At 55.5% G+C, this 17,820-nt stretch overlaps 1 protein-coding gene across 3 annotated transcripts in view; it reads right to left on the minus strand.

Annotated features, from left to right (window-relative positions):
* The window catches only part of SPSB1 (splA/ryanodine receptor domain and SOCS box containing 1), a 71,309-nt gene that overhangs the window by 6,671 nt on the left and 46,818 nt on the right, over window positions 1-17,820 (minus strand). For all 3 annotated transcript variants that reach the window (XM_035019860.1, XM_035019859.1, XM_035019861.1), the window contains one exon: window positions 4,400-5,241. In XM_035019860.1, the coding sequence (XP_034875751.1) occupies window positions 4,400-5,093 (694 nt within the window). In that variant the 5' untranslated portion in view covers window positions 5,094-5,241. The remainder of the gene's footprint in view (window positions 1-4,399; window positions 5,242-17,820) is intronic.

A 17,820-nucleotide genomic window follows, 5' to 3' on the forward strand; every position in this document is an offset into this window, starting at 1 on the left:
GGGACAGGGACTCTGCTGGGAGGGTCTGCCCGGCACACAGGGGACAGGGACAGGGACTCTGCTGGGAGGGTCTGCCCGGCGCACGGGGGACAGGGACAGGGACTCTGCTGGGAGGGTCTGCCGGCGCACAGGGGAAGGGGGCAGGGACTCTGCTGGGAGGGTCTGCCCGGCGTACAGGGGAAGGGGGCAGGGAGTACAACAGCACTCAGGGAGGCCCCGCTTAGCAACTCTGGCTGACCAGCTCTGTAAACCACTGTTCCCTGCTGAGGTCAGGACCTGGTGGCTGGGCTGGGCTGGGCTGGGGAAGGAGGGCATAGACGACTTCCCAGATAGTCCTTGGAGGGCTCACAGGTCAGATTGCCTCCAAGGCTGTGACCCCGAGATGTCTCTAGCCAGCCCTGGCCAGACTTTCTGCCTGTCACACTCTGCCCCCTCGGTGGACCACAGACCTGGTCTCGCCATGACATTCCCCCTTCCTCAGCTACCTTGGAAGGCAAGGCAAACCCTCCTGGGCAGAAGACTTAGGAGCCCTTCGACCTCACCCAATGGGTACCCCATCTGACTGCTGTCTCACTTTCCCCTCAGGGGGTGGCATGGGGGTCCCGTAGGAATGGTCTAGAGTCACTGTCTCTACATGTATAATGGGGGGTAGAGTGTCCCCCCTCCTAAATTCAGAACCGCCTGGATCCTCAGAACGTGGCCCTCTTGGAAATAGCATCTTTGCAGATGTAATTTGCATCTTAAGATGAGGTCATGCTGGAGTAGGCTGGGCCCTGAATCCAATGGCTGGTGTCCTAGTAAGATGAGGACAGACACAGAAGGCCATGTAGGGATGGACGCAGAGATGGGGTAACACGTCCACGAGCGAGGACTGCCAGCGACCAGCAGGAGCCAGGAGAGAGGCCTGGGGAGGATTCGCCTCAGAGCCCTCAGAAGGAACCAACCCTGCTGACACCCCGATTTTGGACAACTGGGCTCCGGAACGGTGACAGAATGCATTCTGTTGTCTTAAGCACCCAGCTGGTGGTTATCTGTTCCAGCGGCCCCAGGAATCGAACACACCACCCTTCCTGTTCCTCTGTAAACCCACTGCTCTGTCAGGCTTCTGACCCCACCTGACCCTGACGACTCTGTCAAGGTCACCAGTGATGGCCTTGTTGCCAAAGCTGATGGACAATTCTCAACCATCACCGTTCTTGACCTGGCATCGCCTTGTCTTTCTGGAAGTCCTCTCTTCATTTGTTGTCCAGGCCGTTACTCTCCCCATAAGCCCCACGACCACTCTACTTTTCTCCCCTTCATCCACCTGACCCCGAAACATGGATGCGCCCCAGCGCTCCGCCTCAGCCCTGTCCTCTCACTCCGTAGGTGATCTCATCCAGGGGGCTCAGCCATTGGTGACTACCCCACTGATCTTGTCTCCAGATCTGCAGAGCCACCTAGATGTGTGGAATGAGCATCTCAAACTTAAGCCCCCGACCCTGGCCCAAGCCCGGGTCAGGTCACCTCTCCCCTGGACAACCACCATGGCTCCTCCCTGGCCTCCCAGCGGCCACTCTCGCCCCCACCATTCATTTCTATGCAGCAGCCAGAGTGATCCTTCTAGGGCATGAGATGCTCTCTCAGTTCCAAACCGAGGCATGGGTAAGCAGGTTGAGGCTGGTGTTTATCCCACTCTCCACATGTGCATTGGGCTGGGGATGCTGCGTCACCCTCATGGGTTTTCCCATCTGGATCCCCCAAAGTCAACTGGCCACGCAGAACGGGGCCCATTTAGGTCTGACCGGGACTGGAGAAGTCGAGGAGGCAGGGGAGCGAACCCTGGTATTGCCTAGTATCGAAGCCAGTAACCAAAGAGTTCATGGGACTGATCGCAGTGGCAGACGACCAGTTCAACTTTTTACCCAGACCTTTTCCTTTTGCCTTTAAATTTCCCCGGCTCTCCCTTCAGGGAGGTGGATTTGAGGCTTGCCCTCCTGTCTCCTCGTCTGACTACCTCTCCAATAAATCCTTTCCTTGCTGCATCCCAGCGATTGTCTTTGCTGCCCAGCGGGGAGGCAGACTCGGCTTGGGTTATAGCATGACATTTCTGGGGAGGGAGGGGTCCTCATCATTAATCAAGAGAATCCAAGGTGTTCTCAAGCCAACTGACACTTGGGAGTCTCCACCCAAGACCCAGCTCAGAGATGCAACTCTCAACAACATATTCCCATGCCCGTTCCCACTCCCCTTAATCCCTTTCCATTTCCCCTGACAAGAAAAATTACAAAAGCATCCAATGTCCCATCTAATGCAGAGCTGATGACAGGGCATCTATCTATTTACAAGACGCCCGTCTGGGCCTCCAGGACTGTTCTGGCAGAACCTTTGCCGAGCCTTGCCCTGACTCGGCAGAGGAATAATTCTGCTTGAGTGTGCCCTGACTTGCCACAGTGAACAGGCTAGTGTCCCCTCTGGGCCCCTTGGGGGTCTGTGTTCTATATTAGAGTTGGCTATGTGAACAGTGAGTGCTGATGCACCTGTTCCTGGAGGGGATGAAGGCTGCGCTGCTCGTGGAGACCAGCAGTCTCAGTGACTGGCAACAACACAGGGAGACCAGCAATTCATTCCTCTGCACGGAATGGGCATTAAACTAACTAGGGCCATGGTCACTCCTCTGCAGGGCCAGGGCTCCTGAGATCCAAGGTCCTGGGCAGGATGTGCCTGGTTCTCCCAATCCCTGCCCATCCCAGCCTAGGGCAGATTTGGCTGTGGACTTTCTATTACCATCACCTGGCGAGACAGACTCACAGAACTTGCTCTGCTGGTTCCTTAGATGAGATCTGAGGTTACTTCCTTGGGGAGGTACCTGCTGGCTGCACACCTGGCCGCCCCTGCCGGGAGCCCCATGACCTAGGGGTACTAGGCTGCAGAGATGAGATCATTGTCATCACCAGGCCAAAGCCAGAGGCAAGGAGCAAGGGAAAGGGGGGTGGTGGAGGCTTCCAAAGAGAAGTGTTTAAGAGTTCCCTCTGACTTATGTCCCTAGATACTTTCTCTGGTATTTTCCAAGGCTGAAGTAGGGACGAGGCATGGGAGAAGCTGAAGGTTTGGAGGCTGCAAGACCAAAGTAAGCGTCTGTGCTTCTGACCCCGGCAGGGGCTGCCCTGACTGCTCACCTGGCCTACCAGGTGCCAGGCCAAACCTGCCCTGTAGGGACAGTCAACATGTGGGTGGGCAAAGCTTTCTGCCCCACCCCCTTTCCAAGGTGGGGTCTGCAGATGGTAGAAAGGACCCATGAAAGAGCAAGGGCCAAGTACAGGGATGGATAGTTCCAGAACCCTGGGACCTCTTGCCACCATGGGGTACCAGCCACAAAGCCACAGAAGCCTCCACCTCCTAAACTAAGACAGTGTGCCACATGTGGGCTATTTTCCCATGTGGTCTGAGAAAGGCCATTCCCTTTTCCAAAGGACTGGTGGAAATCACTACTGATTCAGCCTGTTTCTAATCTACATGCTCTTCTCCAAAGGCCTCTTGACATCATGACTGAACAGGCCCCTCCCAGGGGACCATTGTCTAAAGGAACCAACTCAGAAGATTTCAGCACCAGAAGAGAGAGACCCTAAGCCCGTCTAACGAATAAGAGAGGCCACTGGCTTTCATTTATGTAAGAGGTCCCCATAACCCCAAGACTGCAAACCCCAACTCAATAATATGCTGGCTACTGTGCTAGAATTTGGTCAACTGCAGATCAAAACTGAAGGCAGGTCAACCAGAAACAAAGAGCAGCTAACCATGCATCCATCCATCTACCCACACGTCCATTCATCCACTCATCCATCCACCCATCATTCACTCATCCATCCATCCATTCATCCATCCATCCATCTACTCATCCATCCATCCCTCCACTCATCCATCCATCCATCCAACCATCCAGTCATCCATCCAACCATCCACTAATCCATCCAACCATCCATCCATCCATCCATCCATCCACCTACTCATCCATCCATCCATCCATCTATCCATCCATCCATCCATGCACTCATCCATCCATCCATGCACTCATCCATCCATCCATCCAACCATCCACTCATCCATCCATCCATCCATCCATCCATCCATCCGCTCATCCATCCATCCATCCAACCATCCACTCATTTATCCATCTATCCACCCACTCATTCATCCATCCATCGGGTGCTGGCAGGTAATCTGGCAGACTCCAGCTAGAATTCTTCATTTAAGCAGAGGCAGGCAAGAATAGCCTCTGAGGATCTGAATATGCTGGGATATCTACTTAAAGACATTTTAGTTCCAATGGCTATAAATTTTTGGTCAGGCGCAGCCAGGACCCCGGGGCCACAGGGAGTCCAGGAACCCTGTCACACTGGACAGAACATAGGACACTTACGGTCGAGTCCATTCAAGTAGCGCATGCGGATCTCACAGTGGCCCCAGACGGCGCTCACTACAGGATACAGTTTTTTGCCCTTGAGTCCTCGAAAAGCCACTCCCATGTACTGTCCATCCACAATGAAGCTCAGAGTCCCATCATCCATGTCCAGGGCCACGAGGAACGAGTCAGGGACAATAAATGTCTCATCCGGCTCCAAAAAGGCCGGGTATGTTTTGCTTGGTTGGTTTTTGCCATCGTGGTAGAGCCGGTTGCGCCCCAAGTCCCAGCCCCAAGACTCGTGGTTATTCCCCACGAGGGTCGTGTACCCGACGGAGTGCAGGGGGGCGTCTGCTGTCGCCACCCCCACCACAGCGTGGGTGCCCCGCTGCCTCATGGCCCACGTGATCTGCCATACGTGCAGCCCGCGCGTGTACCCGACTTTGCCCCTGATGGCGTCCGTGCTCTGGGCCACCGGATGCCGGTGAAAGATCAGCTTGTCGTCTTCCTTCACAAAGACATTGAGCGATCGGTCATTGTTGTTCCATGAGTGGAGCAGCTGGACATCGTAGGACACGGGGGGCATGTCTAGCAGCAGGTCCAGGCGGGTGGGCTTGCAGTAGTCCAGGCCCTGGAGCTCCTGCTTCAGGGGCCGGTATGTGGGGTCCCTCATGTCCACAGTCTTGATCCCTCCGGTGACCTTCTGACCCATGTTCACCTTTGGTTTCACCTTCGCACTGACTCCCAGGGCAAACTCATCAATCGTGGGGCCTCCCGTCCAGTTTTGCGATGAGGCCCAGACAGAAGTCCCAAGGAAGGTTGGTCGGCGGCCTCTGGAGACTGTGGGCCCTCAGTGTTGCCTGATGGATGGAAAGAGAAACAGGAGGCCGGGTGAGCAGGGGGTGCGGGAAGAAGGGGAACACGGCAGTTAGGAGTACGAGGCTGCCCGCGCGGACAGGTCCCAGCAACCCGGCTTCTGGGCTCCCGGCACACCCGACGCGGGGCAGGCCGCAGCCGTGGCTCCGTCCCCGAGGCGACACTGTTAGGAAGGAGTCAGCATGGAGAGGTGGGCTTGGGGGCCGGGCATCACGCTCGATGGCGTCGGGGGCACGACATTCACCAAATACCTAACCGCGGTTTCTCAGGGCAGAAGGCCAAGTTGGCCTGGATCCTGAATCAGCCCTGAGGCAGTGGGTATCCTCCTTGGTCAAAGCAAGGGGAAGCTTATTCCCCTTGCCTGTGGTCTGGGGGGAAAGTGAAGCCGTGAGAGGCAGCAGAAGCAGCCAGACCCCATTTCCCTGCCCCTCTTCTTTTCTAGCACAGCTGCTTCTGGGGGTTCATGCTATGGAAGGGGACTCCGGTGCAGGTGGAAAGCTCACTTGGGGGTCTGCATGTGCACTCAGCTGGAAGGCCCTAGGGGTCTCCTGGCTTGCTGGTCCCCAAGGCTGCAGCGACCTCTCCAGCAAGTCCTATGTCCCTCCTGGGCCAGGGCCACCAGTGACACTCTTCTCATGGCCCCTGATCAGGTGAGAACAGAGGCTCTGACCCCCCACCCTCGAGTTCTGGACCAACACTTAAAGGACTGACACTTTTCCCTACCCACACCCCTCAACCAGCAGCCAACATTTGGCCCCTCAGGTCCCAATGGCCCATCTGGGGAAGAAATCTGACTCCAAGAGCCCTTGTTCCCACTCTGACTTCACCATCACTTGGCTCCTCAAAGGTCAGGGCCATGGTTTGGAGGGGAGATCTCACTGCATGTGTCCCAGTGTCTCCATTGGTAGTACCAAGGACGAGGGTCTGAAATGTGGGGCCGACTGACCACCCCCGCCATTCCTGTCCTCAGTGTCCAGCCTTGGATAAGGGAAAAGAACATGCCATTTGGGTTTCCTGAGCCTCACTGAAGAAAAGCTTTCTGCCATCACAAACCTCCTTGGCCTGTGGAAGGGACTCTTAGCTGCCTGGTTTGGGGGACAGGCTCCTGGGACCGACCAGACAAGAGAGAAGGCAGGCTCCGGGCTAAGTAAATGTCCCTGAATGAGCACACGGAGGAGCCTGGGCGAGAAGCCATGGGTGCCTGGCTGCTGGGAAAAGCATCACGTGGGTCCCTGGTTCCAAGGAGCACTGCGGTGCCTGGGATGAAGAGAGTCCACGGAGCCTGCTGTGGGGGTGCTGCGGGACTCCCCTCTGCAGGTGGCAGGGAGAGAGTACCTGCTGGGAGGGTAGGGAGAGCTGTGCAGGGGAATCTGGGAGGGGGGGCCAGCGGGGCCAGGAGGAGGGAGGGATCAGTAATGGGCTTGCTGTCTCTGGGTGTCGGTCTTCTTAGCCAACCCCGAGCTGCCTCCCTCCGCTGGGACCACATCTCCAGGGCGGCCAGGCCTCTAGGAGGTTGGCTCTTGGCAGAATAAATGTCCCCGTGTGGGAACACTTGAACGGACCCCCCCCCCCAACTTCATTGAGCACATCAAGCTTCTCATCTTCCCCTTTCTGCTGTGGAATGGAAGGCTCGCTCGCTCCCTGAGGCATGGTCATTTCTTCAGAGACAGTTTAGGACCCCTTGTGTTAAATGTATGCAAAGCTGGCATAGTGCAGAGATGTCCCTCTGCAGCTAGAGGACCACCCTGGTTCTGGAAAGTTCTGTGGATATCATGACCTTATGTCCTGGATCCCCCAGGACAATCCCAATTTCAAGCCTTCAGGCCCATTGACTCCTGAGAGCCATCAAAACCTCCAGGACTTGCCTGTGGCTCTGTTGAGGGGGCACCCCGTGGCTCTGGCACCTGCTTGCCAGGCTCTGTGGGGGTGGAGAGAGCTGGGGTTTCGGGGTACAAATGTGGTCCTCGTAACTACAGAGACTGGGGGCCGCCTGGCTGCAGCCTTCCCTGACTTCTCTCTTCCATGCCTCCCCAGACTCCATTCGAGTATCCTCTTGAGCTGGTCAGGGGCAGTTCTCAAAGTCAGAAGCACCCATATCCATCTCTGCCTGGACACCTCACTCTGGCTGGTACCCAGCGACCTCTCTGTGCAGGACCCTGTGGGGGAGCTCTCTGGAGGACGAGGAGGGAGCTGACTTCCTAAGACAGCTCATTTTACTGCTTTCTGGAACAGAGAGGCCCTTGCCCTTCTGTGGGCTCTATCCCAGCATCTGGGCACGGGAGATCGCACCCCTACCCTGGGCAGAGGTGAGGAGTGTGGAGGAGGCCGGGGGTCGGGGTGACACTGGGCGGGCAGGACATGTGCGAGAGGGAGGTGATGGGGAGAAGCCCTTCCAACACATTAGTTTATCGACTTGGAGAGAAAGGGGTGGGAATGGAGAAGAACAGGGAAGGTGGGGAGAGCCGGGACAAGTCAAGGGTGGAGCGGGGAAATGGCGATGGGGCGAGAAAGGGAGAGAGGGAGGGAAATGGCGATGGGGGCGAGAAGGGAGAGAGGGAGGGAGCTCTCAGGCCCCTGAGCCGAGGCCTGTACACACAGAACCCCTCAGCTAGACCAGGGATCCGCAAGCGTCTCGTGTCTGGCGCTAGACGGTAAATGTCTCAGGCTTCGGCCAGGCAGCCTCTGCGCAACTACTCAACCCTGCCCTACGGTGTGAAAGCAGCCACAGCCTGCGCATGAATCAGCGAGCATGGCTGAGTTCCAATAAAACTTTATTTATAAGAATAGGCTGCTCTGGGCGCCTGGGTGGCTCAGTTGGTTAAGCGACTGCCTTCGGCTCAGGTCATGATCCTGGAGTCCCTGGATCGAGTCCCGCATCTGCTCGGCAGGGAGCCTGCTTCTCCCTCTGACCCTCCCCCCTCTCATGTGCTCTCTCTCTCTCATTCTCTCTCTCAAATAAATAAATAAAATCTTTAAAAAAAAAAAAAAGAATAGGCTGCTCCCTCACCGGCCAACCCCTGAGCTAGACCAGGGGACCCGCACATCATCTCCGCTGACGACGAAGTGCTGCAGTGGGCAGGCGGAGGATGGATGTGGGAAGGGATCTGGCAGCTGCAAGGTCAGTCCAGCCTCAGAGCGAGCCATCAGAAAAGACACATAACCTCACAGTGGCACCTCGGCTGTCTGTTCAGGTCCATTCCACAGGCTCTCCCCACTCCACCGCCCCTAGGCAAATCCATTTACACGGCCCTTGTGCTAAGCTCCCACCTTCCTGGGCCTGACACCCAGGGAACCATCCAAGGGGGAAGGTCCCTTCTGGCCCCTGGACCACATGACCTTGAGCAGCGGGAGTCCCTGGGAGGAAGGGAGACAGGTAAGAGTGTGTGCAGCCCTGCGGGAAGCTCCCGCGCAAGGGCACCCCAGAGCCTGGCCAGGGCCGTGGCCCACCCACTCTGCTGCTTCTGGGCCACCCTGCCTTCAGAGTCATCCCCACGTGGTCAACCACCACAGCAACCCTAGAGCCACTCTGGATTCACCTGTCGCCTGCCCGTTCCCCGCCCTGCGTCCAGACTACGGTCAAAGCTGACACTTCCTTCTCGTAGACCTCCTGCTGTCCATACCTAGCCACCTCCTTGCCATGCAAGGCCACCGAAGCCATCCAGCTGCCCCCCTCCTCCCTTCTCTCTTCAAATGTGGCCGCAGAGCTTCGCCCTTCTGTGGGTCTCCTGGAGCTCCGCTAGCCCTGTCTTGGGGATGGCCTTTGGGTTCTTCCTCCCCATCTGCACCTCCCTACTTTGTTCTCCTCCACCAGCACTGCTCCTGGGACTTCTAGTCTTGGGGGGAACCCTGCTCACCCAAACAGTGCCTCGGGCCACTGCCTAGGACTCTGCCTGAGCTTTCCTGAGGCTCTGTCTGCCCCTCCATTAAGATGGGTGCCCCATGCTTCCGAAGGCTCAGCCGAGACAGTGTTCCAGAGAGGACCTAGTACGGCTGGCATTTTCCCTTTTGTTTTGTTTTGATTTTTATTTTCTAGGCTCTGTTCTGTACACTGAACAAAGATCACTGTTATCCATCTTCTTGGTCACTGCACTTGGCCCTATGATGGACGCTGTCTTTGAGCCATGTGTCTGAGCAGATCAAATTTAAAGTCCCTTCCAAGCCAGGGGGTTGGCAAACGTGTTCTATCAGGGGCCAGACAGTGAATATTCTAGGCTTTCCCGATAATACAGAAATGAATGGGCATGGCTATATTCCAACAAAACTTTATTTACAAAAAACAGATAGTGGGCCAGATTTGGCCCAGGGGCCATAGTTTGCTGACCCCTGTTCTAAACCCAGGCAAATTGGCCGACACGATCTCCAAAATGCCTGGACATGTGGCGTCACTCCCCAGGTGTGGAGTCACAGAAGCAGTAGTTCGGCCTGTGCAGCTCCTGTCAACACTGGGCCGAGGAGACAGTCCCCAGTGGGTACCGAACTTCAGGGAGGCACCGGAAGAAGCAGCGCAGGCCCCAGCTCTGGGACCAGTCCCCTCTCTTGCCTTCTGAGAGGCAAATGCATATGTCCAGGCCTTTCGGGGCCTAGGGCTGCCCTGGGAGTGTCAGGGCCTGGGATGGCTCAGTAAGTCCTTAGTGGGTCTCCACGAATTGAGAGGACCCGGATCTTGTCTCTCCGGGAGAAACAAAGCTGCAGGGGGTGTGGCCGTGGAATGGCCTAGAACAGGAGAGGCGGAGGACAGAGATGGCCCTGCTGCCGCCCCCACCTCCTACCAGTCACACGTAGCCACACGCACGCTCAAAGCCCCGGTGGCTGCAGCGTCGGGGCTAATGAGCAGGGAGGGCGTGCAAGTCCAGGCGGGGCCGGGCTGCGGCTCCCTCATTCCCTCTGCGGGAGCTCCGTTCCGAAAGCTCATACACGCATCAGCCGCGGGGCCCCCAAGACCACACCTGCCTGGTCCTGCTCACGGCCATCCCGAGCCAGCCCTCAAGACAAATTCCGGGTGGGTACCCCTCCTGTCCCGCCAACCTCTGATTGCCCAAATAATACACTGTTCCCACTGTCCTCAGTTCCTGGTGCTTCCCAAAGACCAAAGTCACACCTGGAGCAGGAGTGAGAAGGACTCCGGTGTGACCGAGGCTGGGGGGCCGGGGGGGAAGCAGGGATTTGCCGGCTGGGTGGGTGGGTGGATCGTTGTCCTCCTCAGCAAACACAAAGGCAGCAGGAGTAAGAATGCATTATGACCACACACACACACACACACACACACACACCCCTGTGTGTGCAGGCACTGAAATGGAAGCAAAGTATGTTCAAAGGAGCTCTGACTGTAGGACTATTCTTCTTGCACGTTACGGGGAGTCGACACGTCATTCTGGGTCGGGAGCTCCCAGCAACATTTTTCTCCAGGTAAAATCAGATTAAAGACCAAAAAGGGTCCAAGGAGAAAAAAACCATAAAAGGGTGCGTTGGAAAGGGCCCAAGAGAAAGGACACCCGACAACTGTCCGAGAGTGCGCGAGTCCTAACGCAGAACTGCGCCTTGTTTGGGGTCAAGTTCTAGAGCTGGTGCTGGCGCGGGGCTCTGTGCGGTCAAAGTCGCCCTCAGGATGGTGGCAGGCAAGCTGCAGTCGTCTGCCCCCCAGGGAAGAGCCGTTGGGCTGGGCTCACTGAGGCTGAGCGCGCTCCCGAGGCTCCACGCTCCGTGCTCCACCTTCCTCTGCTCTCCTGCTCCCCCCTCAGCCGGGTCCCTCCTCCCACTCACCCCCACCCCAAGCCTGGCACAGCACTGGCCCCCGTACCACAGGGACAGAGAGAGGAGGACCCGCCCCAACATCAAAGCCAAGCACGAGGTTGTGAGGGTGTGTCTCCAGCACTGGAGGGCTGGGGAGGGGGGCACACGGCGTAAGGGAAGCAGGACTCACAGCCACAGGGCGGGGACCCCTGCACTTCACACCCTGGCCCTGTAAACGGACTTGTTTTACCCTGAAGAGGGACCCAGAGGGACATGAGCAAACACACTCTAGAAGCTTTAAGATTTTGCATTTACTCACAATCATGTGGGTAAGATTAAAAGCTCTGGGACTAGGGGTGGGGGATTGGGGGTGGGCGACTCAGAGGGGGTGTCTGCTGTAAGTCCTATGGTTTGACTCGGTGGGACCCCTTTCCCTCAGCTGAACACCCCTTATCTCTCCCTCACTAATGCCACATACGCATCATCTTCGAGGGGTCAAAAGTCAGTTCATGGGTCACTGCAAAAGGGGATGCCTCTCAGACCCTCTACTGGGCAAAAGCATCCCACCTAGTGCACCCTGCAGCCACCATGGGATGGGGTGGCCTGTGGCTCCAGGACCCATCAGAGCCACCTGTCCATAATGGAATTCCAGGTGGACCCCTGGGCTCGAAGCAGATGAGCTTCCCAAAGCCTCCCGCTCCCACTGCTGCTACAGAGAGCAGGTTGCCGGATGTGCCGTGCTCTCCTCCTCTCTCTCTGAGTCACAGAATCAAGGGATGCTGGCAGAGTACCATCCGTGAGAGGGGACAGGGAGCCATGTGGGATGCAGACGGCTAAAAAGGTTGGGGGAAATCTCGAGAGAATGTGGGGGAAAGCCACTCACACACAGGTGTGGGGGTGTGTCCCAGACACGCCACGTGGCAGCCCCCAGCCAGGTGTAAAACACTCAGCAATCCCCACCAGGATCTTGTCTAGGAAACCCAAGAGCCCTGCACAGGGACGTGCTCACTGCCCTATGACCCCACAGCCCTGGAGAGAAGGAGGGAGCCCCTCAGACTGCTGACTTATAAAATGTACCGTGATGCTATTACATTTTATAAAAAGTAAACTGGAGAGGGCGCCTGGGTGGCTCAGTCGGTTAAGCGACTGTCTTCGGCTCGGGTCATGATCCCGGGGTCCTGGGATCGAGTCCCACATCGGGCTCCCTGCTCGGCGGGAAGCCTGCTTCTCCTTCTCCCCCTCCCCCTGCTGGTGTTCCCTCTCTCGCTGTGTCTCTCTCTGTCAAATAAATAAATAAATAAATAAAATCTTAAAAAAAAAAAAAAGTAAACTGGAGAACAGTATGCAGAACGTGATCCCATTTCTGTAAGAACAGAATTTAAGAAGATTCTCTCTGTGCGCATGTATGTCTATAGGCATAGAGAAAGGTCTAAATGAATGAACTTCAAACCTTTCACAATGGTTAACCCTGGAGGGTGGGGTGGGAGGAAAGATGCATTCACTTTAAACGTGGTTTTGTTTTTTTTTTTTTTTAAGGAGGCTCCACACCCAGCGTGGAGCCCAATGTGGGGCTTGAACTCATGACCCTGAGATCAAGACCTGAGCTGAGATCAAGAGCCAGACACTTAACCGACGGAGCCACCCAGGCGCCCCGACTTTGAATGTTTTTTGAATTGAATTTTTTAAAATGCATGTCTTACTTTGGTCATGAAATGATTTTTAAGCACACACCAAAAAGAATAAAGACTGGAAAAATACTGACTTTACACTTCCACAAACAAGCTGTTCCCAAAGTAATTCCTCTTCTCAAGCAAGCACAGGATAAATGTTTGATTTACCCGGGAAGATACACAGGAAGGATCCAGAGTCGGCAGGAGGGCATTTAAAATAAAGGATGAGAATCCCTCGGTGCAGCCCTGGGGCCATCTCAAAGAGGGACATTATTTCTACAATGATTTCTCCCAAGACATCCAATGGCGTTGTTTCTAAGTCACAATTTTATTTTGCCCTGTAAAAAATAGGGTAGCTACGGTCTCTGCTGGCCCCAAACAAGATCAGAACTGCTCTGTCCCAAGCCCTGAAACCCACGGTGGCTGAACAGTGGTTCTGGGCTCGGTGAAGGTCAGGCGAGGAAGGAGGACCTCAGCGGCTAAGGGACTGGGGGGGAGCAAGCATTTCAACCCTTGGTGCCGACAGGACAGCAAGCTCAGCACTGGCCTGCAACGCTATGCTAGCCCTTCAGTTAAGGCCATTCTCCATAAAAGCACTTTGGGATCCATTGACCCTGGAGCCCACCTCTACTCAAAACTATCCTTTTGTTGGGTGCCTGGGTGGCTCAGTTGGTTAAGCGACTGCCTTCGGCTCAGGTCGTGATCCTGGAGTCCCGGGATCGAGTCCCGCATCGGACTCCCTGCTCGGCAGAGAGTCTGCTTCTCCCTCTGACCCTGCCCCCTCTCATGCTCTCTCTCATTCTCGCTCTCTCAAATGAATAAATAAATCTTAAAAAAAAAACAAAACTATCCTTTTGTTTTGTTGTTTAAGAAAAAGTCTGTCGAAAGGGCAGTCCTCTCTGACGGAGACACATCCAAGGTGACCGGTGGCAGATGGATGCGGTGGGAGTGGGGGGCGGGCACACGCTGAGGGGGGCCACCGGAGAGTGGCAGACACATACTCACCTCCTTTTAGCTCCAGTCCCCCTCCGCGTGTCCGATTGACCCCAGAACAGTAAAACCATTGTTTTGACCCAAGATGGGGAAAGAATGAAATTCAGGATGTGGAACAAGGTGACCTATTTATAAAGCCTCCTTTCACCTGAAGATCAAATAAACTCCCTCCCTCCGCCTCCCCACCTCACACATCGGTGGTTGCAGCCCAGAATTTTGCAAGAGAAGCATGCCCAGAGCAGTCTGTTATTATATCAGAATACAACCTCCGCAGCCTGGCTGAGTGGCCGCCCCGCTCTGCCTGCTAATTAGGGTTTCGGGCTCCTGGGAGCCAGGACTCGGGAATATGCTTTGGTGGGGGGCGCGCTCAGGGTGTGGAGGATGGAGCCACCGCCTAGCAGGACGCGTCCCCCACCCTATCCCATCTGCCCGCTTGAGGAGAGATGCCTAGGGACACCCAGGGGGGCTGTGTTCCTCTCAAACAGGGATATCAAACTAAGTCTCTGCCCCTAGAACCAACCAGAAGTATTGGTCCCTTCTGGGAAGTTCTGACAAGTGATTTTGGAGAGAAAATCCCTCACGGTCCAGAGCTCTAGCCTCTGACCTCAAAAGACCAAGAATGCACCTGCTGTAAACACCTACGGAAGGACCCAAATTACTCACGGCACTTTCAGAAAGGGCGCAAATCAGTTGAACCTTGCCCCTGGGAAATCAGCATTACATTCATACAGAGACTAAAAAATTAAAATAAAGAGTCACGGCTGCAGTCCCAGGCAAGGTTGTGACAGCAACTACCTGTGCCTCGTTCGGACGAGAAGCCCTGTTCTGGGAGGGCCCTCAGTGACACAGAGTGACACACGGACACCGAACCAGAAGTTTACCGAGATGAGCCTACATTGGGGGCTGGGCGTCCATCAAACTGGGCCCGCCTGGTACCCCAGAGACAGGGAGCAGGAAGGCAGGGCAGAGAGCTCCGCTCAGCCAGCTCCAGGGGGACAGCCCACGGGAGCCCAGCGGAAAGGCTCGGGCACGCCGGGCCCTTCTTGCGCCCACCTGGCTGGGGGCAGAAGCCTGCGAGCCCCGGGGGAACTGGGTGGCCTCAGCAGGGAAGCCTCCCCTCCCTGAGGCAGGTGCCCAGAGGAGCCTCCACAGGGAAGCCCTGGTGTGCCTACAAGACACTCGCTGGCCCGCTTGCTCCAGAGCCCACTGGCCCAGAGTCATTCCCCTGCCACCTGCCTCCATCAGGGAGGCCCCAGGAACAGAAGTCTGACCAAGCCCAGGCCTTAGGGCCCGGAGGCCTGCGTGGGAGCGGGTTACACTCTGGCCTCCTCCGGTGGGATGGGCCAGCTGGGAAAGGTCCCCTCTGGGAGTGATCCCTTGAGACTCGATGGGCGGCCGCCAGGGGGGTTAGGAGGCCGGTCTGCCTGTCCCACCCTGCAGATCCAGGTGATGCTCTCAAACCCGCCCGAGGTGGAGAAGGAGAGGAAAGGCAGTACTCGGGATTTCAGGGTGGAAAGAGAAGCTAAGGCGCTCAACGTGGCATTGGGCACACACAGTAGGTGCTTAAGACACGCTGCTCCCTGCCTTCTCCAGCCCCCTTTTAACACCAGGGGACACAGATGGAATCTTGAATGTCTAGTGCAAAAGAGCAGTGAGGGAATACTGTGGCAGGCACCAGTTATGGCCTTAAAGGGTGGCCCGAGGAGCCCAGCCCCACCGAGGGGGTGCCTTGGGAGCGGACAGATGGGCAGGCATCCTCCCCCACGCTGCAGGAAGAAGGTGGGCAGGCAGGAAGCCCCGCGTGAGGATGAACAACCTCAAAAACTGCAAATGAAATCATGTGAGCTCCTTAGGTCAAGAGCAGAAGTCCCAAGAACTTTCTCCAGGAGGAAGAGGCTGTAGGGATGTTCTCCGATGTTTCCGCTCACGGGAGTAGTTCTCAAAGTGGGCAGTCCCCGGACCGGGAGGTCAGCATTACCTGCTGGAGAAGCAAACGCTTGGGCCCCACCCCTGACCCACTGAATCAAACTCTGGGGGTGGGGACCAGCCGTCTACATTCCAATGAGCCCTCTGCAAGATTAGGACGCTGTGGGTTCAAAGGCATTACAGCTCAACATTCTGGAATCTCGAATCCATATGAAAGAAGAACTGCCGGGCTCGGATTTACAGCAACAATTTTTTAAGAACTGCTTGTTCCATCTTGATTTGAAATATTTCAAATGTTATGCAGGCTCGTAAGAAATCGCAATCCAGAAACATATAAAGTAGAAATTAAAGTGTCCCCCTCCCGCCGGGGGCAGTCCACTTAGAGCAAAGGATCACACCCACATACCACTCCCGTTTGCTTTTTTCAGGTCATAATAGATTAGCTCCTGTGTCCATTTTATGTGTTAGGAGCCATATATTGTTGCTTATGATCATCTCTGTCACTGGTCTGTAGAGACGAATGTGGAGGTTGCTTGTAGTAATGCTCCGTGTGGGGGTTAGGGATTTCCCACAGCAGGGTGGTCTTAAAGTAGCTTCCTCTCATGAGTTCGTGGCCCCCTCTTCCCTCATCACTCTCAAAGTCTCAGACCTCAGAGTCCCCACCCCACTGTCCATTTTTAGTAGAAGAAGATCAAATGTCAAAGCAACCTCCCACTGCGCTTCCTGGTCTTTGAACGGGCCATGGGGGCTGAAAGGTGCTCAGATTTCTGCACGGCTAGCCAGACTGAAGGCTTGTCACCTGGACCTCAACTGGACTGCAGCCAAGGAACTTGGAAAGGATTCTAAAAGGAACCAGGCCTTGTGTCTCCTGGTGTAACCTAATCACCATTCCCTGTGTGCGATTTCACGGAACTGAACAGGATGCTGAGGGAGAGGTAAATCCCCACGCCTCACAGGTCAGCCGACAAAAGGACTTAGCCCTACTTCTAAAGCCACGATGGCTCACAGACTTCCTGTTCTATGTTGCTGGACCTCCTCCTCCTCTCCTGTCCACCTGGAAAGACCTGAACATCCTGGGCCACCAACTGGACAAGAGGGGTCTCAGCAAGTCCAAAGGCAGCGAATCAATCAATCCTGAACTTCCAGGCTGGCCGAAGGGTCCAGGTGCCAGATCCCCAGGGCACCACTTTGTCATGGGGGGTGGGGGTTGGGGGTAAGGCAAGGAGGCAGGAAGCGGCCTCCCCAGCTAGGGCTCCTAGGGAGTAAGCACTACGCAGTCATCAAAGATGCCGGCTGGAAGGACCACTGCAGGAGGAGAGGCAAGGAAAAAGGTTTGCGATGGCAAGTGAAATGATGAACACCAACTATATCTGCCCTAAGAGTGAAATCTAGAAAGTACTATACAGGCATGCTTGGGAAAAGGGAAGAAAAGGAACCCAGAAAATTGAAAATGTGTCTGTGTTTCGGGTGATGCGCTTATGAATTTCCCTTTCTTTCAAATTTCTTTACTGTTGTTTTATTACTGTTGCAAAAACATACATGGATGAACCCCCATGCCCATCAGTGGATGAATGGGTAAGCCAACTGTGGATTACACACACAATGGAACATTATTCAGCCATAAAGAAGGATAGAGGACTGACACATGCTACCACCTGGACGAACCTCAAATGAAATGATGCTGAGTGAAAGAAACCGGATATAATTAAAGGTCACGTATGGTAGGAGCCCACTGATGTGATAAAGCCAGAATACGTGACTCCATAGAGACAGAAAGCATACTGGTGGTTGCCAGGGGCCAGGGAAGGGGGGGCGGGGAGTGGGAGTGATTGCTAACGAGTCAGGGCCTCTTTTCGGGGGGATAAGAATGTTCTGGAACTAGCCAGAGGTGGTGGCTGCACAGCATCATGGACGTACTAAATGCTGCTGAATGGTACTCTTTAAAACCGTTGTTATATTATGCGCATTTCACCTCGACAAACAAAAAAAAGCATACACGGATGGAAAACGTCCACCTGTCCAAAATCCGCACGGCAGGAGGTCGATGTGGGAGGGGCTGCAGAGTTGAGGGAGGCCCGGAGCTTGAAGAGGTCTGGCTGGCGGAAGGAGGCCTGTTAGCCGCGGTTCCAAGCAGGGACACGGCCAATGACACTCATATGAGGGGAGTAAGGAGTCTTCTAGAGCCGGGCCGCTGGCGCTCAGGGCTCCCCACCCCACCCCCTTTCTTCCCTCCACAAGAAAAAG

The sequence above is a fragment of the Mirounga leonina genome, unplaced genomic scaffold (assembly GCF_011800145.1).
Source record: "Mirounga leonina isolate KUSES-001 unplaced genomic scaffold, KU_Mleo_1.0 Mir_173, whole genome shotgun sequence".
In the NCBI taxonomy this organism is placed as follows: domain Eukaryota; kingdom Metazoa; phylum Chordata; class Mammalia; order Carnivora; family Phocidae; genus Mirounga; species Mirounga leonina.